Source organism: Protopterus annectens, chromosome 5.part0, assembly GCF_019279795.1.
Source record: "Protopterus annectens isolate FY-2018-M chromosome 5.part0, PAN1.0, whole genome shotgun sequence".
NCBI lineage: Eukaryota > Metazoa > Chordata > Ceratodontiformes > Protopteridae > Protopterus > Protopterus annectens.
In genome coordinates, this window is record NC_056735.1 from 1,664,355,906 (window position 1) to 1,664,381,814 (window position 25,909).

At 37.2% G+C, this 25,909-nt stretch overlaps 1 protein-coding gene across 7 annotated transcripts in view; it reads right to left on the minus strand.

Annotated features, from left to right (window-relative positions):
• The window catches only part of ERG (ETS transcription factor ERG), a 2,569,778-nt gene that overhangs the window by 381,952 nt on the left and 2,161,917 nt on the right, over positions 1–25,909 (minus strand). For 5 of the 7 annotated variants that reach the window (XM_044071454.1, XM_044071451.1, XM_044071456.1 and 2 more), the window contains one exon: positions 3,502–3,656. In XM_044071454.1, the coding sequence (XP_043927389.1) occupies positions 3,502–3,656 (155 nt within the window). The remainder of the gene's footprint in view (positions 1–3,501; positions 3,657–25,909) is intronic. The other 2 variants (XM_044071455.1, XM_044071452.1) reach the window with 1 other exon arrangement.

A 25,909-nucleotide genomic window follows, 5' to 3' on the forward strand; every position in this document is an offset into this window, starting at 1 on the left:
TATATGTATCTATATATATATATATATATATATATATATATATACACACGCACACACACACACACACACACACACACACACACACACACACACACACACACACACATAGGGAGACAGACATAACTATAGATACAGACAGCTATAGATATACAGTCATTTTGTCAAGAGAGACTTGACGTGGGCCATCAGTAAGAAAGCTGGACATAATAATGCACACACAATTCATACCTTCACCCTCAGACTATGAAATCTGGACAAAGCCTAAAATAATGGGGGACAAAGACCCAAAAATAAGGGACAAGTTTTATATATATTGCTCTTATAAACATTGAAAGTTGATTGACTAACAGGATTTGGGCAAGCATGCATTTTCTGAAGGATATGAAACCTGAGCTCAAATGTATGTATTATTTCATGATGTCAGTCCTCAGTGATTTGCCAGAAAATATCTAATTTCACAAGGAACAGACCAACAATATGAGGCAAAAATGTAGGCATTCTGTGAAAATCTGGAGAGGTGAGAAGTATGACACAATGACACTGGCCAGACAAGGGCAATGAGGCAAGTGGACAGTCAAAAATCTATTTCACTGAAAGACCTTTTAATCAAATTCCAAACAACTGAAACATTGTACAATGAAAAAAGTGATTTTTTTGCAGGGGGATCAAATCCCACTGTACCTACCTTGTGGGGAAACTTTGCCCCCACATCCCCTTACTTAAATATATTAACTCCACAGTCATACAACTAGGGAGACAAGACAAAATATCAGACACAGAAAATCACTCTCAGCATTCAAACAGAAGCCATACCAGCAATGCTTACCTATTGGTAGAACTAATTGTCAGATAAAGCATCTTTATGTGTTTCTAAATATTCTACTTCTGTATTGCAGAACTAGGTGTAGCTATGAAAGGTTAAAAAAATATAGGCTTTCAGTCAAATGGTCATTCACTTAAGCAGACTTTCAATATTTCAACACACATAGTTGCCATGCAAAGAAACTGACATTCAACCAAATGACAGGCATCCATATATACAGTATCTGTGTGCGCACACACACACACACACACACACACACACACACACACACACATATATATACACACACATATATATATATATATATATGTATATATAAAACACAACTCAAATACTCCAGCACATAAAGAAAACACCAAACAGGGATGCAAGCAAACTTTAATGGCGAATCACAATCTCCACAACAGACAAACCGGTTTCACCCCTCGGCGTCATCAGTGTGTGTCACATGAACTTTAATTCCCTAATATATACATCCAAAATTTAAAGCGGCAGTACTTGTGTAAAACCTTAATGCTTTGAAACACAATTACAGGAACAGATACTCTTATTTGAAACATTGAGCTGATGCAGACCTGGGTACTAATAGCTGCAAAAGAGTGTTTTATGATGTCAATTTATGCAAAACTCCTGTTCCCATGAATACATACACCTATACATACACACTTACAAACTAGTAAATGTCTATGAACACATACATACTTTATACTAATACAAAAACAGAAACCTCCTAGCAGCCATATTTTAATAAATTAGTATGTCAAAAATACATACTAATATATTGATAAGAAGGGTTCCCTATTAGAAGACCAAAGACGCATTCTTTTGAATGCATCTTGGTCAAACTCAAAAGCCTGAAATGGCAAAATATTGAAGCGGCTTTTAAGCAAATTCTTTCCCTGGGAAAGAATTTGCTTGGCCACTTTGTTACTTTGCCATTTTTGGCACTGTAGTGCGGTCTCGGAATTGGTATATTTAAGTAGGGGCATTTGGGGGGCACAGTCCCCCACATCAGGGGGTGTGGCGGGGAAGCCCCCCACTTAATGTAATGTTTAAGGTGTTTTAAATTTTTTTTGTTGTTGGAACAGCGATTTTTTTCCTAGGGAAAAAAATCGCTGTTCTGACAGTTCGAAATTGTAAGTTTTCGCTTACATAGGGTCGATTAATCACTGTTCGCTTTTTTCAGTGTTTGGTGATCTAATATAGACCCGATAAGAAGGGTCTGCTAGCACATATAAACAGTTGCATATATCCCCAATTAAACTCCTAAACTATTGTTCATACATACAGAAGCTAAGAAAAAATTAATTCTGAAATTATAATTACCCATCAACCATTAATGGTCATATATCAGTTATTACCAATGGTCATTAAGCTCTGGTTTGAACAATGCTCCCAGACTGATAATCCACATGTGTTCCTTCCTAGTTAAAATATTATGCCTATCAGTATCTGTAAGATGGTTGCCCTCCACTTTGTCTACCCCCAAAAATACAAAATGAGCTGTGTTATAAGCTACACTACGTGTACGCTTACATTTGATATCACTAACATGTAATGACATACTTGTTTGAATGGACATGACGTCTGTCCTATATAAAAAGAACAACAGTGGCATACTGCCATATATATAATCCATTCACTGGTGGATGTTATTAAATGTCTTATATCGTACTCCTTGGGGGTATTTATAGATGTGAAGGACTTTGTTCTCGATATTAATTTACAAAATTTACAATGATCACAGTAAGTGCTACCCACTAAAGTTTTTGTTAATGCACCTCTATCATAGGTACTTCCCTTTTTATATGATGAAAAGTGTTCCCCTAGAGTTTTTCCTGTGCAGTAACTAAACCTACATTTGTCATCCAATAATGCTGTAAAAAAATTGTCTGATTTTAATATATGCCAATATTTGGCTACAACTGCTTGGATAATAAATGTATTAGTACTGAAAGTTCTTATTAACCTAAGTGTACCCTCTTCAGCCTTTGTCCCAACTTGTTTGGCCTCCAAACAAATCTGAATGCAATGTTAAAGACGAATACTGATCTGCTTCTAAATTCTAAATGTGTTCTAAATATACACCCTCATGTTGTCTCTCAACTTTCCTACAACCTTGTAACAAAATAAACATCCTTGTAACACCTGCCCAAAAGACACTGGAAAGTTCAGCCTAAATAACCTTAAAATTCCCACAATTCGATTTGTGTTTCTGCACTCCAAATTTTCTTTTTTTCTCTCTCCTAGCTGTGAAGCAATTAAAAGTGTAAAGCAGGACCTGTATTCAACATTAGATAGAGAAATTAATTATAGTGAATCACCTTTGAAGATTTTGAAACATACAGCATGTATTCATATCTTGCTAAAGCAAAATATTGTAAATGTAGGTATCTCCGTTATTATATCCAGTTTAGTGAACGACTGTTCTTACATAAATCTATAATCTGCAAAACAAGTATGAAAGGAAAGCTGAACTCCTTTTGCAGGTTTATTCTGATTAATTAGACTAAGACCACTTACTAAAAATATAAGGTAGTACACAATGATTCATTACAACAGAATGTATTTAGAGGCAGCATTAAGTTCCATGCAGACATTATAAACATGTTTTTAATTCATTTACCAGATATTTTGATAACATTTTTTAACCTTATTTCCCACAAACGTCTTCATACCTGCTGGAACAATCACTCTCCGTTCATTAGTTGTCATGTTTGGAGGGGGCACATGCTTTTCTTCCAAGTATCCCCCATAATTCATTGGAACACTATCCGATCCACTGACCATCTTTCCTCCTTTAGCTATACTGCAGTCGTCTGGAGAATTCCTGCTGAAAAATTGTCAAACATTTTGAGTTTACTAATGGTGTGCTAAAGTGGCCTTCAACAAAAATGAGTTCTTACCTGGTCACCATTTATAACAACATGTTATATGAAACAGTAGACAAGCAGCCAATAACTTTTAGAATATAAATCAATACTCAGGGAAATCACTTTGACAGCAGTTATACATTCATATTTATGTCACTCTGACAGCAGAGTGTGGTACTCATCCATTGCAATAAGGCTAGGTATTTTGCAATTCTTCTTTTCATTAGATTACACAAAACATACTGTATAATGAGGCAGCAACATTTGTATAGAGCTAAGTGTTTTAAAATGTGTATTTTCATATCAGGTCAATTAGCCTACATTCCATAATGGTGTTCTTATATGTTATGAGACATTGTGTTAAAGATTTCTGGATGCATCATATAAATAACTTTGCAAACTTACAGTTACACAGCTGAATACAGCTTATTGATGCTGGCTGATCATAGATGAAACTGCATCTTGGCGTCATAAAAACAGACCGGTTATGTCACGCAGCTTTCATACACAGCCTTCTGTGCAACAAAAATGGTAATAAGCTGTATCTAAAAGCAACCACCACAATGCAACCACATTTTAGAAGGGCTTAAGAAAATTTGTTTAATTTATAATGCTTTGTATGTTACACAGTTTCACAGGTCTATATTATAACATTCAAAGTCTTAAAACTTTGAATGTTATAATATCGAACCCTATGCACCGAAAAATAAAAATAGCGACGCTGCAGAATATCAAATACTTTCCTAGGGAAAGTATTCGGTGGGCCGTTTCTGCAGCTTCAGTATTTCCTCAACTGTGGAGCGAAGGTTACGGACCGTGTTAAGGTAACTGTGCGAACAGATCAGGTTAAGGTTAGTGTGTGATAGTTAGGGACCTTAGGGTTAGGGAGCGGGTAAGGTGAGTGTGCGATAGGGACCTTAGGGTTAGGGAGCAGGTAAGGTGAGTGTGTGATAGGGACCTTAGGGTTAGGGAGCGGGTAAGTTGAGTGTGCGATAGGGACCTTAGGGTTAGGGAGTGGGTAAGGTGAGTGTGCGATTGGGACTTTAGGGTTAGGGAGCAGGTAAGGTGAGTGTGTGATAGGGACCTCAGGGTTAGGGAGTGGGTAAGGTGAGTGTGCGATAGTTAGGGACGTTAGGGTTAGGGAGTTGGTAAGGTGAGTGTGCAGTAGTTACGGACCTTTAGGGTTAGGGTTGGGTTAAGGTAAGTGGATAGCTAGTAGTGTATGTATGGTTGAGTGTAGAGTTTTGTGAAGTGTATGTGTGTGGATTACTTATTTTGGTGTGCTTGTATTGTGTGTATGTTTGTCAGAATAGCAAATTTTTTCCATGGGAAAAAAATTGCTATTCTGAGTGTTCGACGTTATAGTCTTTTGATCTAAATGGTTCAGTATTATAACATTCGAAGTTTTAAGACTTCGATGTTATAACATAGACCTCAGTTTTACATGGACATTACCTGTGAGGAAACTGAAGGTAACGTATCTCAACGCATGCTATCATTCCAGATTTTGAAAAAGATACAATGTCAGATTTTACAGTTATGATTGTCAGATAAATTAATTATGCCTCCTTAGTGTTTCTATGGGGAGTAGCTCATACTCATGAACCTTTCATTATTACTAAGTGATATAAGGTTATGTGTGTTTGTTTGCCTTCCATTTTTCTGGATTACTGATCTCTGCAAAGAGGTATACAAGCATTACTAAGGTAAAACATTGCCTTTTATTATGCAGTCTGTGGCATTAATCTCTTTTTCTTGAAGTCTGCATTCCATTTGTCGAACAAGACCTTGAAGAGTCGACTACCAGCAGACCCAAGAATTTTTGGTACAACGGAGATAATCCTAAAGAACTTTGGTCACAGTGCTACTATCACATGTATTGCATGTTTAATAAAACACAAAGGGAAGGTATACGTTTGGGTATCAGTGTCTTAGCAGATGACTTAGAGGAGCAGTTCCTTTATGGAACAAAATGGATTTAACTGAGTTATGGTGTATGCCGGCTGCACCTAGTGTTATTGCAGATGTAAAGGGTTTGTTTGTACACAAGCTGAAATTTCAGTGCAGTTTACATAGGTGCATATCTGTATTCATGGAGAATATAACAGTTACAAGCTTACAACATGGGCTTTATGCTGTGAATACATGCTGTCTCCAGTACTTACATCACTGGTCTCTCAATTTTTAAAATTTCTTTCCTTCAGAAATGGTTTTATATTTTCTTTTACTAATGAGATTTATGTTAATTGCTCTGTAATTTTCTCGAGTTTTGTCCCTTGTCTTGTAAAATGGAATACTATCTCCCCTTCTTTGGTATGGTGCACTTTTGTGTGTGTGTGCTCTGTGTGCGTATGCTTTTGTGTGCGCATGCGTGTGTGTGTGTGTGTGTGTGTGTGTGTATGTGTGTGTGTGTGTGTGCGTGCGTGTGTGTGCCCGTGTGTGTGTGTGTTTGTGCATGTACGTGCACATATATCTGTCAGTCAGTGTCATATGTGTATTTACCATTACATCTTCACATTATCACACATACACGTGACTTGACAGCATTGGATGGATTGGAAAAATAATGTAATTACTTTTACTCCTATTTGTTTAGAATTCTCATGTGAATCCAGTCTAGATTTGCTGCTTAATTTACCTTAGGATTTAAAGAGTATTTCCAGTGTTTATTCTTCTGGATAATAGATTTGCTGACACGTGTCTCTACTTTATTATTTTAGTCTCATGTATAAACTCAAAGTGAGTTCAGCATTTATGCCTTATCTCTGTTTCTGTTTGCCTCCTTCCACTCCTTTTAAGGTACATTACCCTTGAATAATTAAAAAAAAAAATTCTATTTATTTCTCAAAAAAAAAAAAAACGAAATATGTGGCACATTAGGTAGAAGCTATCTCTTTAATCTAAGTATGTTTTTTGTCTGTGTTTAATTAACATCACTCCACTTACTGCTCATTTGTATTTGCTTAGACTTACCTAATGCATCTGCTTTACCTGCCTCTGATACTTCTTGAAAACACTCAACTCAGCTCTTCATCTTTTTGTTTCATTTAGTCTACAAAGTATATGTTGTCTCTGTTACAGCAGTTTTGACTTTTTTTTACTGTCCTTCCACCCCTACTTCTGTTTGTATGATATGAACCTATTCAGGAATTATGTTTGCAAAAATTAGCTATGTAAATGCAATAAAAGGCTCACACATTTGTATGGTTATGATCCAAAGTGGTATTTTTTTGTGAATCTTGTAGTATGGTGGTAATTGAAATTTATACACTTGTTTGTGGATTACTTCATTGTATCCCAGTTGTCCACAGGAAAAAAAAAACAATGAATATTATTTTTCTTAGGCTGCGCATAGTTTTCCTCTGAGTTTACCTTGTTAAACAGGTAGTGCATGGAGTTGCCATGTGCAAGGGATGGTGGTGGGTGGTTTGCCCCCCGTTTCCAAATACTTAGTAAAAGTGTTATGGGAAACTATCTTTTAGAGGATTAGGGACATTCAGACAGTCTTTAGGTGAAGCAGCCAAGGGTCAAATTAGTCTGCTCTGGCTAAGTAAACCTTGAAGACTATGTACCTTTAAATATAACATTCTCTCTCCACTCCAATGTGACAGTCTCAAGTTAATGATAGATCCACCTGGAGGATTTTACAATTCCTAGTCCTATGATACATGTCTACTGAAGGGACTGCAAATGGTTTTGTCTTGGCATTGCAGAAAGAAAGGTTTTCCTGAAAGCACCGTTGTGTAAGTAAACTCAACATAACAGTAGATACTTGAATGATGAGCATCTACCTATGTCTCTCATCAGTCCTCTAACAAACACCAGATATATTCAGGTCTCTTAACAAACTAATGGTTCTGACATTCTAAGGGCTCCTCATGCGATTTCTTATCCTTCAAAGAAGAAAGGATCTGTGAGTGACTTCTACAAAAACATGGGTCTGGAGCGTTTCTCCCAGGGCCTCCTCTGAAAACTGGCTCATTCCAAGTCATACTTTCCTGGTAAACAAATGTTAAAGAAATTCTTGGACTAGGTAACACTTTTTGTTTTTCATGCAGTGCAAGACAGTTTTATTTCACTGCCTAGTTACTCGCCAGCTCTGCTAACATAATTATGTACCATTATCTACAGAGCTACCCACTTGGTCTCTGCCTCTATAGTCATTCCTGAATATTCTAAATATTAACATCGTAGCCATGATTAGCTATGAACCATATTTTCATGACTGTTCTGATGCCCACGTGTTCTTCCTCCCATGTAACAAATTCAGAGAGAAGGTTACTCAGATTTCCAAAGAAAAGTCTGTGTTTTTTTCCTAGCAAGTTCACAATCTCTTCTACTTACTTTACTTTCTATAGGATAAGTCATGGTCTAAAAATGCACAAAGCTCTCATGTGTGCAGAAAGAGCTAAGTCTGCCTACCACCATGCTAAGAATAAATGCAATAAATAAATAAATCATAGCCAGTCATTAACAGTAAAATTAGCCAGGTAAAACAACAGCTGGGCTTTATGTATGATTACATTTCAGAAATAAAGAGAATGACATTATGATGCAGACTGTCAGTCAGACTATGAGTAAGATAAATAAAATAATGTAGTGCTGCAGAATAAATTGCAAATAATATGGGCCTAGGTTTTCCCTCTTATTGGTACTCTTGCAAACCATTTTGTCATGTAGCCATTTAAGAGTACATTGTATCCCAGTAAAGAATCATTTGTTACATTGTTTGACTGTCTGCCTAGAATCATACTGATTTTGGAAAATTGCTAACATATTCAGCCAACACCTACTTGCCTTCATTGCTTTCTGGACAGAATATATTCACTTCCCAATTAATGGATGGATGCATGGATGGATGAAATATATGAATCTATGCAAAAATACATTTTACTGATATTCACAACTGGAACAGGCACCTGTTTAACAATACTTCCCTTGTGGAGGGCAAGTTGGGTTAATATACTTGCAAAGCAAATATTAAACAGCAGCATAAATGAAAAATGTAATCTAAAGTACAGATAAAGCAAAAGCAAAACTACAAAGCAAAAGAGAAATGCATTAATAACACCATAAGAGGAAAATACACTTACCATAACAGTAGGTGTTCAAGTGATTACCGCTGCAGTAGAGTAAGTTATACGGGTTCTACAAGATACAACAGTCAGCCAGCTTCCAAAGCTGTTAGGATACCTTCCATGCACCCAAACCTTTAGTCAGCTTGAGCTGAGCTGACTAGAAGTCAGGTTTGTGCTCCATGCCATTCAGAACTTTCAGGCCAACAGAAATAGGGAGGGTGACTAAAGCCTTGAGAAGATAGTGCCAGGAATATAATAATAAAAAGTCCACACTCTGGAGGATGAAGGGATGGAAGGAGCATCTACTGCAGCAGTGAACATCTGAACATCTACTGCTATGGCAAGTTTACTTACATAGCTGTAAAATGTTCTACATAAGGATCACTGCTGCAGTAGCTTAAGCTATACGGGTGGATTATCATAGCTTAAAATGACTGGGAGGAGGGAGGATGAGACTCCAGGAACCAGTGGAGTATAGTCCCAGCAAAGCCTGTCCTAGACATGGAGAAAGAATGTAATTTATAGTGCTTTGTAAAAGTTTGCACAGAAGACCAAGCTGCTGCTTCTAGAATACTTCTAGTATCCATCTCTTTCCAAAAAGCCATAGATGAAGTCAAGACCCTGCTGATAGAATCAGCCTTGACCCTGCCTAGAATTGTTTTGTTGGAGTGGGTATAACAAAATTTTATTTATTACTTAATTTATCCTTTGTGACCAGGTTAGTACCGCTAGGCTAGTGACCTTTTTAAAGGCTAGACCAGGGGTAGTATTTGCATTGCTAGGGGAATTTGGCCAGGGTATTGGGGAACTTCCCTTACATTTTAATTTCTGTTATTGCTGTGGAGGGCTGTAAGGTGACTGCAGTACAGAGTGAAAGGAAGATTCAGAAACTGGCAAGAAAGTACCAGCTGAGATGTCTTTATCAACAGATGTTACTGTGAATTGTTTGTTGGAGGGCAGTCTGCCAGATGATAAATTGACTTCTTAACTGAATGAAGAACAACTTACAGATGAAAAGGCTTTTCTGTGGAGTCAGATCATGAACAAATCGAATGTGCAGGATGAACCGAATACAGAGGTGACCTCAGATGGCCTTAAATTTCCATTTCCTCCTGCTACCTCTGCTTGGCAGTTATCAGATCCACATAGAGGTTTGGATGGAGTTACTGAAGTGCAAAATGTAGTTTCAATATATACAACAGCTGTGACATCTTGACCGGAGTCGAAGAAAATGTCTTCCAGGTTAATAAAAGTTGCTGGTAGTGTGTATTCATGTGAGACAGACTATGCCTGTTTAAAAAATATGTGACATGGGACAAGTTGTTAGTCCCTTTGGATATGGATGTAAAGGACATGGATTAATGCACATTGGGAAAAACTCTTTATGATGTGACATTTGAAAACTCTATTGTTGCTGAAAGATTTTTGCAGAACTGTGATTTAAAAACGTTATGCATGCCATCGAATGATTATGTATTTTCAGGACTAAATCTTTCCTTTAAGAGACATATCTTTTTGCAGTTTAGAACTGCTGAAATTACTGAGCTTGATGTTCAAAAATATTTCATTAGTCACAGTGATACTGTTCATGAAATCAAAAAGAGATATGATGGCAGGAATTTATGGACATGTGTTTTGGATCTTTTTGTGACTTTATCTACAGAAGCAGATACCATTAAGCATTTCCTAAGCATTATTGTTATTATTATTGCTGACTTGTTGGAACATGGGCTAAATTCTTGGCTAAGCTTGTATGGGCCTCAGGGCCAATAGTCTAGTAACCTCTTATGATCCTATTATTATTATTAGTTGATACAAATCATACATTCAGTAAAGCAGGCTAGCCATCTTATTAATGACAGTGGTAAGCATAAGTGCTCACAATGTGGGGACATTGGACATAATATAAAAAACTGTGTAATGATCTGTAGGAAATATAAACAGGATGGTCATTTGCCCACAAACTGTGTTGAGGAAGAATATGCTATAGTGCAAGCTTTGCTTGACCGATATTAAACTGGCCAGCTGTGAAAGATGAACATTTTGATATATATGAAAATTCTATGGTAAACCTGAGGTTAATGATATAGAAGGTTCATTGGATATACTTATTAATGACAATACAGATGCTAAAGTGAGTGAGGTTAATGAAACTAAAAATGCTACAACTGGGAATAGGGTGAAGAAACTAAGTTAAAGCACGGTGCTATCAATACCAGTACGAAAGGGAAATGATAGAGTATCTTTTTGTAGTTTAAATGTTCATATAGTCGTAGATTTTTGTAAAGATGTACAGGCTGAAACTTTTTGTTTATTAGACATCAGGAAGTTAAAGATATCTCAGAAGAGACAACTTGAATATTGTTGGGAACATAAGGTATTATGGTCTTTTGGTGAATCATTATGTTGTGGGACTGCAACACTGTATAAGTCATTCTTTACTTTGTTGGATTTTACTCTTGTGGTACCTGGGCAATTAGCAGTCTGATTTTAAGGAAAGTGATGCATTACTTCATCTTATTTGCATATACGCTCCCACTCTATTGTCTGATAGGGAAGAGCTTCTTCAGTGGATACAACCTTGTGTTGTTTTAAATATGCCTGTTGACTTATTAGGAGATTTTAATTGTCATTTATGATAGACTTTGGGTAAAACTGAAGTTTGGTCAACTGATGTTAAGACATTTCAAAGGGCTCTACTAGGGGAACTCTTCATACCAAAACTGGTTTCTTTGCTTATACTATTACTATGTAATTACTTGAATTTTAGTTGTTACATTTGCCATTTATTGATCATGCTGTACTTTTATTTTCTGATAGTTTTTGTATATGTTCTACATGTACTGGAAAAGGTCTGTTAACATAAAATGAATGGCTTTTGGAAATGAAGGAGTGGCAGTGGGAAGATGTACTTTGGCAACAAATTCTCAGAATGTATCCCTTTTATGTTAGTAGAACAGACTGGTGGCTAGCTTTTAAACATTAACACAGAAAGTTATTTTGTGCTGTGAGAAGGCATATGTCAGAAAAATTATTATACGGCTAAAACTGATTATAAAATTAAAGTATTGTCACTACAACCTTATGACAAATAACCGTCAGTTGTTACATCATTTTGACAGCTGACAGTGTGAAAAAAGTCAATGTACAGACAAATGTATGTGATAGTAGTTACTTCTGAAGAATGTTCTCTATTTTATAGAAAATAGTTTATAACCATGAGCGTTTTTCTGTGACTACATTGTGTGATTCAGAAGGTGTGGTAAAAATTCCTCTACCAGAGATTATTTCTATTGTTGAAAGATATCTTAAAACAATGTATCTTCCAGTTTTGGTAGTTCCTCTTGATTAGAATGTGACTTTTCTGAGTAGAACATAGCTTTTTTAGATAAGGCTATTACTTTAGATGAATTAAATGCAGTTTTAACATCTTTTAACACAGACTTGTTCCAACTGGTTTAAAGTATACCTTTTATACGAGTATGACTTTGGATTGAAGAAAATATGTTTAGGTATTTTGAATGAATGGATGCATACTGGACAAATGCATGCTACTATCTGTGAGAGTGTTATACGCAAGGGAAAAGAGATGATACCAGAAACTGGAGGACTTTAACACTCAGCAATACTGATTATTAGATTTTTTGCATAGTTCTGACTAATAGATTGAGTAAAGTTTTTATATCTGAATTTTAAGAAGGTGTATATGGGCTTAAAGGGAAAAATATCACAGATGTTTTACTATTACTGCATAGTCATAGATACTATTAATGAGTATAAGAATACAGCTATTTTACTGTCTTGTGACATACATAAGATATTTGGTACAACACTGGATGATGTGTTGCAGTCTGTTTTATGTGCATACAATATTAGTATGTCATATTTGCATATTCTTCAAAATATTTATAGACAGTCCTGGATTAGATTTCTAGTCAATGGTTGGCTTTGACAGAAAATTTTAATACAGACAAGAAATGTTATTGGATCCAAATGTATATGTTGAAGTACCAACAACGATTGTGTTTGAAATGAGTGAACAGATTGCCAGTACCTTATATGAATGCATGTGTATGGAACTATTAAGTAAAGATCTTTTTAATTATTTTACTGTTGAAAATCCACTCATACCTCAAATCCATGGTCTTCCCAAGATACACAAAGACCCATATAACCTGAAATTTAGACCTATAGTAGCAGGGGCAGGATGGCTAACAGAACCCATCTCTATATACCTGGATAAGGAATTGAAGACAGCACTCAATGAATATACATAGGTCTTGAAAGACACAGAACTGTTTTTAGTGGACCTTTATGGGGCAGTGAAGCAAATGGGAACAGCAGATACGGGGATGCTGGCCATACTAGATGTAGTGTCTTTATTTACAAGTATACCCAATGACCAGGGGAAAAGCATGGTGAAATCAGTGTTGACAAGCCAGGGAAGGTTCTCTAATACTAAGGTAGACTTTCTCTGTATGTTACTGGAATTGGTACTAGAGCACAACATATTTATGTTCAATGGCATATGCTATAAGCAGTTGTCAGGGGTTGCCATGGGCACATATTGTGCCAACACATATGCAAACCTGGTTATAATTAACTGGGAATATGAACATCTGTTAGGTAATCCCCAAATAGCCTTTTATAGGCATTCCGTAAATGATTTTTTTATTTTTTGGAAAGGTGATGGTGAACAACTTAAATCCCTGTATGCACACCTAAATACTACTAGTGACTTTTTAAAGTTTACGATGAACTGTTCTGAAATGAGTTTAGACTTCCTGGACGTTACCATATACAGAGAAAATGACCAATGGTTTACGAAATTACACAGGAAACAATGCTACAGACCATCTTTTCTACACAGAAACAGTACTAACATAATCAGAGGTCAGGCAATGAGAACATTTCGTCTATGTTGTCAAGAGGAAGTGTATAGAAATGAGTTAACTAAGCTAAGAACATGTTTCATTAATAGGAGGTATAATGAACATGAAATTAAGAAGTTGTACTATAATGTACACAAAGAAAGGAAAGGTAAAGCTAAGCCCTATTACTCTGATAGAGCAGGTAGTGACAGGGTGGGTATCAGGAATAGTGTATTATCACCCATTCCGATGGTTTTACCATATACAAGAGATATGAAAAGGTTTGAAACCATCATACAACAAAACTGGCATATGTTGTTATTAGATGAGGATACTACCAACATAGTGGGTGGACAACCACATTTTGCATTTAGAAATAAGAAAAATCTGAAACAGCAGCTATGCTATCCAAGGATACCTACTCTGATGGATAGCATAGTGAATGGTAACCATAGATGTGTAAAATGCTCACAGTGCATTTATATAGATGGATTAAGGTTTTATCAAGCACACTGAAACAGGGCGTCTATGGGAGTTAAGGAATTCTGCTGATTGCAATACTAAGAATGTAGTGTATGTAGCTCACTGCACAACATGTTTCCATTTCTATGTTGGCAAAACTAACCGTCACCTTAGGGAATGGATAAGGGATCACCTTTAGTGAACTAGAAAAGGGCAACTGTATAGTGCTTTGGCTAAGCATACATTGGATAAGGGGGATGACCATATATGTTTATTTCAGGCTTTACACATTCAGAATGTCAGCAATAGGATGGGCGACATAGTCAATACTACTGAAAATATGGAAGTAAAATGGATTTTGCATTTAGGAGCACACAGAGGTTTGGGTTTGAATGATAGTGTTCCATTGAAGCCAGTGCTAAAATCTAGAAGGTTAAAATACAATAAATAATAATAATACTATCCTAACAAGAGAAGAGTAAATAAACATATGCAGGGCTTTGGGTCAATATGACAGTATTTTTGAGCTGATTCTAGCACAGATATAGCCCAGGCAGGTATGACCCTAGCCCTGAGTAGCATTCTGCCATCACCCAGAATGATGCCGCAGTACAAGGACAAAATGATTGACTTCAACAATTGGCTAAGCTTCTGGTGCCATTCTAAAGGGATCCAGTATCTGTCTGCCTTGGATGACATGGTCGACAGACCACGATGCTTTGCCAGAGATGGCCTGCACCTGTCACCCCTGGGATTACGGATACTGGCTAAGGTTCTTGCCAGCCCTATAGTGCCTTTTTTAGGCAAGATTCAAATGACAAATTCACCACTGTAACAGGAACAGGCAAGCAAAAACTAAGGGTGATGCTACTCAATGTTAGAAGTCTAAATCTCAAAATGCACACACTCGAGGCACTCCTTAAAATGGAGAACATCGATATCTGTGCAGTGACTAAGACCTGGTTCAAGGCTCCAGAGAGCACCCCTGCACTACCACGCTATAACTCATACCACACTTTTCAGCCACGTAACCTGGACCGGAACACCAAAGGCAGAGGTGTGTCCATATTCATTAAGGATATCCACACCTCCAGGCTAGTTGCTCAGCATAATGCAGCCGAGGTTATCCAAGTGCAACTAACTCTGCGCAAAAATGCAATCCAAATTGTAGCTTGCTACAGATCACCCACCATGCCCCAGGATTCCCACTCCTCTTTTCTTGATGTACTGGAAAATATTAGTGTTCAACCAAACACCCTAATAATGGGCGATTTCAACAACCCCACCATTAACTGTGAAAACTACTCATGTACCAACTCCTTCGCTCAACGCTTTCTGGAATTCATAAACTCCAATGCCCTTGATCAACTTATCCACACCCCCACCAGGGGCAACAATATCCTGGATCTAGTCATTACCAATATGAGTGACCGGTGTTCCACACCTGAAGTCAACGCCTCATTGGTCCGCTCTGACCATAAGCTAATTACCCTAGATATCCACATCCTGCCTCCACCCCCCATTAAGGAAAACATGGTAAAAAATTTCTCCAAAGCCAACTTCATGCTTCTTAAGACAGAAGTGGTGAACTTCATGACACCCATGCAGATGGACAATGCAGTTACGACTACTGAATCCTACACAATTGTACTTTATAAGCACTTACATGAGTGCGTGGATCGTGCTATCCCAAACAGAACCAAGACGCTATCCTCCAAAAAAAGGAAGCCAATCCGGTGGTCCCCTGCCATAAACAAACTGTACAACAGAAGGAAGAAACTTTTGCAAAAGAGAGTAAAATCCTTCGAGTGGAGGAGCTCCCTGGTCAGCCTCAGTAAGAAGCTGCGATCCCTGATAAAATCCTCCAAAGCTAGTTATGAAAACAAAATCGCCACTGATTCTAAAGACAACCACAAAGCATTCTATAGCTATGTCAAGAATCTCAATGGCAACACTCAGATCTGCTTTGAGTTACAGCACAATGGCACTAAATATGATATTGCCAACATCCTGGCAGATAGGTTCAGTGCTAACTTTACCCCCCTCTCACCCCCTAAAGAGCCCATCTCTATACTGGAAGAATGCAAAGTTCCTGTAATCATGGCTGCACAGGTAAAAACCACACTCTCCAAAGCCAAGAACACAGCATCCTTGGGGCCAGACAACATCCCAGGCTGCGTTCTACATGAACTACAGAATGAACTGGCACCCCACCTAAGTACCATGTTCAATCATAGCCTCACCTCAGGCTTTGTGCCTGCTGAATGGTGCACAGCAACGGTTATCCCACTCCACAAGGGGAGAGCCACCACAGACCCCCGGAACTACCGCCCCATTAGCCTGACGAGCCTGGTCTGCAAGGCCATGGAATGTATCAACATGGAACATGGAACTTATAAACAAAGATATTGGTAATCTCCAAACTCTGGATCCCACCCAGTTCGGGTTTGTAAAAGGCAGATCATGTCTCCTAAACCTGATAGACTTCTTTGAAGCAGTCACCAAAGCCGTAGACAAGGGTAAGGTGGTTCACACAGCCTATCTAGATCTTGCCAAGGCTTTTGACACCATCCCCCACTCTGGAATTATAGATAAACTCACTAAACTAGGTATAAATCCCTATGTCACAAGATGGGTTGCCAACTGGCTCACTGACAGAACCCACACTGTGAAAGTAGCAGACTCCAAATCCGACTTCAGACCAGTGACAAGTGGAGTACTACAGGGTTCAGTCCTGGGTCCTCTCCTGTTTGGTATCTACTTCTCTGAAGTACAGGCTAACACAGAAGGTCTTTGGCTAATGAAGTTCGCAGATGACTGCAAACTAGGAGCCATAATCGAAACTCCTAATGATGTGGACATCCTACAAAAGGGCCTCACTGAGACAGATGCCTGGTGTCAAAGCCATGGCCTCAAGCTAAATGCTAAAAAGTGCACTGTCATCCCCTTTGGTAAAAACTCTGTACCCATGAACTACAACATAGGCGGTAGTATAGTTAACACTGAAAGTGTGATAACAGACCTTGGGACACAGGTGGACAGTAGTCTCTCCTTTGATAATCACATTTTCACAGTAGTCAGGAAATCCTTCTACGTGGCACACCTCATCACAAAAGGTTTCTCATCCAGAAAAAAAGAGGTCATTGTTCCCCTCTACTCATCACTCATTAGACCCATTATAGAGTACAATGCCCCTTTTGGTATGTACCTCACAAGACATCTACAACAACTGGAAAGGCCGCAGAAATACCTCACAAAGAAGATTACCGGCCGCAAACAGATGCCCTACCCAGACAGTCTCAAAAAACTCCAGCTTTACTCCGTCGCATATCGCCTACTGAAAGGTGATCTCTGCCTAACATACAAAGCTATGTCAAACCCAGAGCTGTTGGACATGCTCCACTTAAAGAAATCCCAATCTCTCCGAGCTACACGCTCTAAGGACCTAAACCTTGTCACCACATTAAACAGAACATGCCGGAGGGATAGATTCCTGTCCCAGAGACTTCCAATACTCTGGAATAAACTACCTACCTATATCAAACAAAGCTCCTCATTAGCACTCTTTAAGAAAAATCTTGATGACTGTATGGGAAATAGGAAATTCACCCCAGGGATCACCTCTGTGGCTCTACTCGACAGTGGCACAGGTAAATAATTTTCTTGGGTGGCAAAAGCCAGGGTACCTTTTTGGTTGGTCTTGTATAGGCCCCTGGGCCAATAGCCTAGTACCTACCTATGAACCTAAGATATCACTAAAGACAAGTATTTGTTGAGATGTATGTTTAAAACATATGTATTTATTAGGTGGACAGCATGTGCATTTATTAGGCAGAATATATGTATTAAGTTGTTGAGTGTGTACTGTTTATATTTTTATATAAATGTACATATATTTTTATGCTTATACCCACACACACACACAAGCAGTTACTAAATGGGCAACATGAGTATATGTATTTATTCAATGACTTTTTTATGTATTTTATTTATATTCATCCACATGTTCTTGTTTTTACATTTTGTGCATGTGGTTTTAAAACAGTGTTTTTCTGACTTCAGCAATTAACTAAGGACAATACGTAACCATAGTAATTAATTGATTGCTGAGTGCTGAATTAACTTTGAGTGGTAGGATTGGTTGTTTTAGTAATGAATTAAAGTATTTAAGTGCTGTTGCTGTTTGAATGAACTGTCTGATGAAGCAATCGTTACCATTGCGAAAGTGCTCACCATTTTGTATAAAAAAGAAGATTTTACTTTGTCGTAGTTCAGCTTCTTTATTCCAGCTACCTTCCTACTGGGCACCTGTGTTTCAACATATATATATATATATATATATATATATATATATATATATATATATATATATATATATATAAGTCCAATCAATACAACACCGGAATACGACAGGAGTGTGCTGTATAAAATCCAAATTATTAAAACACCAACAAACAGCACAATAAACACGGCCAGGATCAATTGACAAATCCAATGCGCTGTTCAAACTTTTACTTGTTTCAAAATACGTTCAAATCACAAGCAGCTACACAGTTCTTGGTATATACGCTCAAACTGCAAGCAGCTGACGATAAGCGATGAACAGCAAAGGCGTACTATCACACTTTTAACTTTCTAGAGCACAGCTTAGTATCTCCATAGCTCCATATCACTCAGACATGCCATACACAATATATTTACTATTGAAGCATATACTCGAGCCAAGCACTAAATAGTACTAAATAATCCATAAATTTATTAAAATAACAATAAAACAATAAAAAGGAAGAACATAGGATAAGCGCTTTCGGGTCACCACCACGACCCTTCCTCAGATCCTTATAACTGATATTATCATTTCCTTCTTTTAAAATGGCAGGTTTACACCAATAAGACAGTCTATTACATATTAATGATATTATATCATTTCCTTCTTTTAAAATAGCAAGTTTACACCAATAAGGCAGTCTATTGCATAGTCACACCTACTCAGGCAGGTGTGTCATAAGTGCCTCTTCCGTCTCCGCCTTTTCAAGGCGGATTTCATAGGGAATGCTGTATTAAGTCCTGGTTTCTGATGTGCTCTAAGCTTTCCAATCCAAAACATTTCCTTCTGCTCAAGTCTGATGTTAATATCACCCCCCCCCCCTTTTTGAGGCAAATACAATTTTCAAGACTCTAAACATAAAGTTGTGTCCCACATTGTCTCTAACATGTTTCGCAAGTGGGTTTTTATAATCCCTTAACCTTATGTCACTAACATGTTTGGACATTCTTTCTTTCATTTGTCTCACAGTTTTTCCAACGTAGAAATCACTGCATGCAGAACATGTAGCCAAATACGCAATGTTCTTGGTTGTGCAGTAGTATATTTCTTCTTAGTAGTTGGATGTTCGAAGCAGCTATCAGTACATATAAATTTGCACATTGTGCATCTTCTACAAGGAAAAGTTTCAATTCTTTTCGATGTGACATATGATTCCAAGCAGTTATCTTTACATAATATTGTTTTTAAATTCTTTGCATTCTTGAAACAAAATCTAGGTTCTTCTCCTACCAATCCTTTGCATTCCTAATTTGACATTAATATTTTCCAATTTTTCTTAACAATCTCACAGACTCCCTGAGTATCTGTTGTGTGCGTAAGCGTCATCCTCAATTCTTTTTGTTCATTCTTACCATCGTAGATGTTCTCATATCCTCCTTTTAGGAATGGTTTCCCTTTGCCATGTCTCTCCATAATTACTTGTTGTTTCACTTCAGACACCTCCTTCTCTTTATAGCCTCTCACCTTCAGATGTTCAGACAGATCATTCATAGCCAGACCAATAGTGGCATCATTTGAATGTATCCTTGAAGTTCTTAGGAACTGTCCTCTAATTATATTTTTATGAGTATACCTTGGATGCATACTATTTCTTGGTAAGATGATGTTCTTCCAACATTCTTTTCTGTAAAGGCTGGTCTCTATAATGCCTTCTTCATTTTGTGAAATACGCACATCCAAAAAATCCATTTGCGTATTGCTATATTCCATAGTAAATCTAAGGAAGCTTGTGCTGTCTTCTAAATATGTATGAAAATTTGTCAATTCCATAGCTTCTCCTTCCCACATAATATATATATCATCTACAAATCTTTGATAGACCCTCAAATAATTCTTCCAAGGGTTGTCCTGATGAACCACTTTTATTTCCCATTGTGCCAATACTATATTTGCATAGCTATTGGTGCATGGCGTACCCATAGCTACACCACAGAGCTGTATGTAAAATTTTCCATCAAACATGAAGATATTGTTATTTAAGATCAATTCCATCAGACTACACAACACTGTAACCTGCCTTTCACCATATGTGCCTTCATTCAGTAAAAAAATCCCTTAATGCTGTAATGCCATAGCTGTTAGGGATACTAGTGAACAGATTTTTGATGTCCATAGTAGCCATAAGATGTTTTTCTCCATTTCTCTTTGTATTATTATATTCACTTAATTTTCCAAGAACCGAATTTGTATCTTTTAATACAGCTGGAGTCTTCTCTAAGATTTTCTTGATGTGGTATTCCACATAGATGGACGCAGGCTCTGTAATCCATCCAGCTCCAACCAAAACTGGCCTCATTGGAGGTTTCTGCTGGTCTTTATGTATCTTCGGAAGGCATTTGAACATTGGCACTAGTGGGTATTCAACCTGCAAGTAGCTACATAGTTCCACTGTAATCTGATTCTGCTTTGTTTGGTGATTTAAATGTTATACTGAGTTCTTCTGATTGTTTATGGTAGCTTAGTAAAGTTTGGTAATGCTGTGCGACTGTTTTTCAGTAAGGCTAAGTGTCATGGGTGTGTTTCACTATCTTTGGATTTGATTATATCTGTTATCAGTACTCCAATTACTATACTGTATATTTCATTTTGTATTACTTTAACATTTTGTGATAGTTGGGATGATCATTTACGTGGATATCATCTCAGTTGTGTCAATGGGTAGTTCACAAAATGTCTTATAGGAAAAATGGGTCTATATCAGAAGAATGAAAACTGACAAGAGCGAATACGGCTTGAGCGACACATACTGAGCGAATAACGAAAAAGTGAATGGAGATCACCGTAGGGAATTCTTCCCTTTACTTCAATGGAGTGCAATCTCGGAGTTGGTATTTTTAAGTAGCAGGGGTGTGGGGGGTGCAGGGGGCTTGCACAAAATGTAAAACAGTTTCTGAGAGTTTTCCTGTATTAGGTGTTTTGTTTGTGTGTTTCGATATAACGGACATTCGCTCAGTATGTGTTGCTCAAGCCTTATTCGCTGTCAGTTTTCGTTCCTATAATGTAGACCCAGGAAAAATGTTTTCCTGACATTCCATGATTTTGATAAAATGGTTTATTATAGTAGTAGCTGTCCATTATGTAAGAGAAAGGAGAAGAGGATGGGATTATATTTTTGGTTTATATGGGGTTGATGGCTTAATCCTATAAAAAGAAATGTGATATAGTATAAGGTTTAAGAGGGTGGTTTGGTATTAATACATCCAAATATGTATCTCTCTTGAGTTCATTTATATTATGCTTTAAGTAAGATGCATTTGAGACATATTGATATTGTGACAATAAAAAATGTCAGAACATTACTCACCCTATTTTGAAAGAATATGATGAGGAAATTAGATGTTAGAAGGTTGATATACATACCCCTTTACCCAGAGGTATAGCTAGAGTTTGTGCCATCTGGGGCTGTCTTTCAGTTTGCCTCCCCCCTTACAAAATCATGGTCAAATTGGCCACCCCATACACAGCCCTCCACCCTGCAGCCGTTCCAGTGCCCCATTACTTGGCTATTTCTCCCCATTTAGCATAAACACTGTAATGTGTATACCACTGTATGCTTTACTTCTACAATGATTATTTAGATTTAATTTAAAACTTTTATTTTAAATTGTATAGCACAAACATGCAATAGAGTCTCACAATGAAAACAGTCAGCATTAAAATGTATCTGCCCTTGAAACTCACATTCATTGAAACAGCATTAAACCCACATTCAAAGAAAATGCATCTGACTAGTGGTGGATAAAGTTTACCTTTGGGCTGTTTTCAAATCATAGGCCCCTTGCACACATATTTAGGACCATGCAAACATACATGTGTTGTTTGATTCACCTTCCTGATTGTATTAAATTATATTCTTTGTATAACACAGCACATTTGTTAGAGTGTGTTTTAAATTTATTGTTTTGAACATTTTTCCAGGAAGCAATGAAACAAAATGTATGAACCAGTAATGATAAAACTGCCCAATTCAGAACATTTCCATCATAAACGTCTACTCAAACATTTATCATTACAATCCACCAATATCGGTAAATATGCACAATCCCTGTAGAAGTAAAAGTCATCTAAACTATTCCACATTAAGAGGTCTGTAACTAATGAAGTGGTTGCTATTAGCAAACAACTTTATATTTCATTGTTTCTTCTACAAATAAAGCACTTGTTGCCCTGGAAGAATAAGTTGCCTATGTTACATTTAAGAAATGATAAGTTGGTAATATTGCAATAGAGAATGGATGACAAACAGACAACAGGTTCATAGTTTTTAGGCATCTAGGCATCATGCTATTAAATCGTCTTCATTTTCGGTAATTCTTTGTAGTTCATGTAGTTCATATTTCTAGTGCTTGTAAGCTTACCTGTATGCTGTACTGATAAAAGAAGAGGTGGGCAGGCTGTAGGAAATATGGAGATGCAAACAGCAACACAAGAATGGAACATCTTCTTGTACAGTAGAGAGTCAATTATCCAAACTAATTGGGACTTAGTGTAGTTTGGATAATCAAACTGTTCAGATAATCAAACGTATAATTAAAACAGATAAAAAACTTCTAAAAATGCTCTTGATGAACATTAAACAAGTGTTTCAACCACAAATGAAGTGCCTGCTGCCCTTGAAGAATAAATTGTCGATGTTACATTAAAAAATGGTACTGTAAGCTGGTAATATTGCAATAGGGAATGGATGGAAAACTGATAACAGGTTCATAGTTCCTAGGTATCTCTTCCAGAGGAGGACATTCTCAGGATTGCAGCATACACTCCCTTTAAAGGACAATATCAGCAATCCATCTATATACTGTGGGAGTAGAACCCACTGCCTTATGCATCAAAAGCAAGTGCACTACCTGTTGTGCTACTTACAATGCTTTTAAATACTTTAGCACAATAGTGATATAATTTGCTAAACAACAGCGGCACTAAACTCTTCCCCTGAACCTCTCAGCTCCTTGTAAATGCCACATGACACTCAACTATATCTCTCAACTTTGGGAACAAAGGCCCAAAACCAGGGACCCATTTTAAACATTCCGTGTATAATCTTAGAAAGCTGCTAGAATAAAATGTTTTCTGTTACCATGCATTTCCTGAAAGATAGGAAGACTGAAACTTAAATGGCTGACATTATTTAGTGAATTCAGTCCTCACTGATTTGACTGAAAACACCAGCAAATTTTAAGAGGAACAGACCAAATGTATGAGCCAAGCCAAACATTCCAGACATTCTGTGGATTCAACTCCTTGAATCACAAGTGGTGGTAGGGGTTGAGAATTCATGCTCTTATTCCTTGTACCTAGGGTCTGCATCTCAGTAACATTAACACACACATTTTATATCTATATAGATACATATATATATATATATATATATATATATATATGTATATATATATGTATATACACACACACACACACACACACACACATATATATATATATATATATATATATATATATATATATATATATATATATATATATATATATATTTATTTATTTATTTATTTCCATTTGTTAAATGGGATAGTCCACTGGGTCGAGATGGCCCATTTTCAGTGGAGGTCCAGGGAGAAAAGCTCCACAAGAAACATGTGTTACATAAAGATTCACAGGAAACATATTTTACATTACATAATATTATTTACAAAATTAAGGTTACATTATGTTTGTTAATGAACAGAATTTAAGCAATGCATCTGGAAAAGCGAGTTGACAGAGACAACACTGAATTAGCTAGGTTTAGTAGATCAAAGGAGGAGGTAGGAGTATAGTTAAATATATATATATATATATATATACACTTATATATATATATATATATATATATATATATATATATATACAGTGTACATGGGAGCTACTATGCAGTATTAATGAAAATGTTGAAAATAATCTTTTTCTTTTTGCACATTGCTTTGAAGGGTTGGGAATCAGAAGCTCTGTTTTTATAACTATATGTGGGGCCCTTATTTCAGTTTCTGATGCAAGCAATGAAATACACTATGACTGTCTTCACCTGACTGCAACATGTGAATTCTTGCTGTACAGCTCCTTTGCATGAATCATGCACTCCAGCTTCTTCCTTTGTGTGCAGCAACTAACAGTTGTGCAGCTCTTGTGAGCAGATCTCTATGAATTAAAAGGTGGCCATTTAAGAGCATTTTATCAGGGCATTGCCCATACCTCATACATATCATGTCCTAACTCTTCGTGGACTTGCTTCATCTCACTGTAACAGCTTGAAGTTGGTGTGGTGAATCAATTATTGTTAACTGTTCATGCTGCTTTAGTTAAACAAATAATTAAAACTTTATCTAAAAGCAAAAGAATAGATGTGATCCAAAAACAGGAAAGTTCGGCTACAGCTTGTTTGACTTGCTTTACTTTTTTTCTCCCAGTTCATGGAATACTACAGCATGGGAGGAGGAAAATAACAGAAACAATCTTGGATAATGACTGCCCTCTCTGGTGGGCAAACAGATATGTAATCACAATCTAGAGAGGCCATTAAATGCCATTCCAGGATTTCTACTGAGAACGTCATTATTCACACTGGGATATAGTGCTACATATCAGACAGTTTTGCCTGGGTAATTCAGTCACATTGATAAATGCTGATGTCACATCCCAACCCCATGCAAAAATGGGAAAAAGGGGACTGATGACAAAGTTGATGACTGTAGACTTATTTACTGACACTGGTAAAAATAGATTACCTGTGAAGGGTTTAATGATATACAAAATGTTAGCACAAAGGATGTGTGATATAGTTAAAGTAGAAGAGACCATGGGCCATGCTGTTCTATCCTGCTCAAGAGTTTGAGGCTGTTTATTCTGAATATAAAAAAAAGTTATGTACTTACCATAATGTTCCATCTGTGTTGTCTATTTTCATTTATCCTTGACATATGGGGTTTAGTTCCGACATCAGAACTGACTCGGCCATACCTACAGCTTGTGTCAGCTAAAAACTCTTGAGCTTTACCTCTACCCACAATCCCTCTTTCTCAGTTACCTCACATTGAGTTTGCAGATTAGAAAGAAAGGGTACAGATTAGGAAGCCTTAAAGGATACCATATCTGCTATGCCCTAAAGACTACAATAAGCTGAGAATGCACAGTCCATTCCACCAAAAAGGTCCTGAAAGGCTGGCAGATGGAGGAAGGACAGTCAAGGATAAATGAAAATAGAAAACACAGATGGACTGTTATGATAAGTGCATAACTTCTTTATCTGATGTTGTCAGTTTTCATTTTAAGAGCCCCCAGCTACCTTAGATCATGGGAGGGCTCACAGAAGGATATTCCTGAGCACCATTGAACCAAAACGTGCTCTTCCCCCAGAGACCAAATCCAATTTGTAATGAGTAATAAAGGTATGGGTAGAAGCCCAAGTTGCTGCTGCACATATATCATTCACTGAAGCTCTAGACTGGAAAACTGTTGAAGTGGCTACAGACCTTGTAGAATGTGCA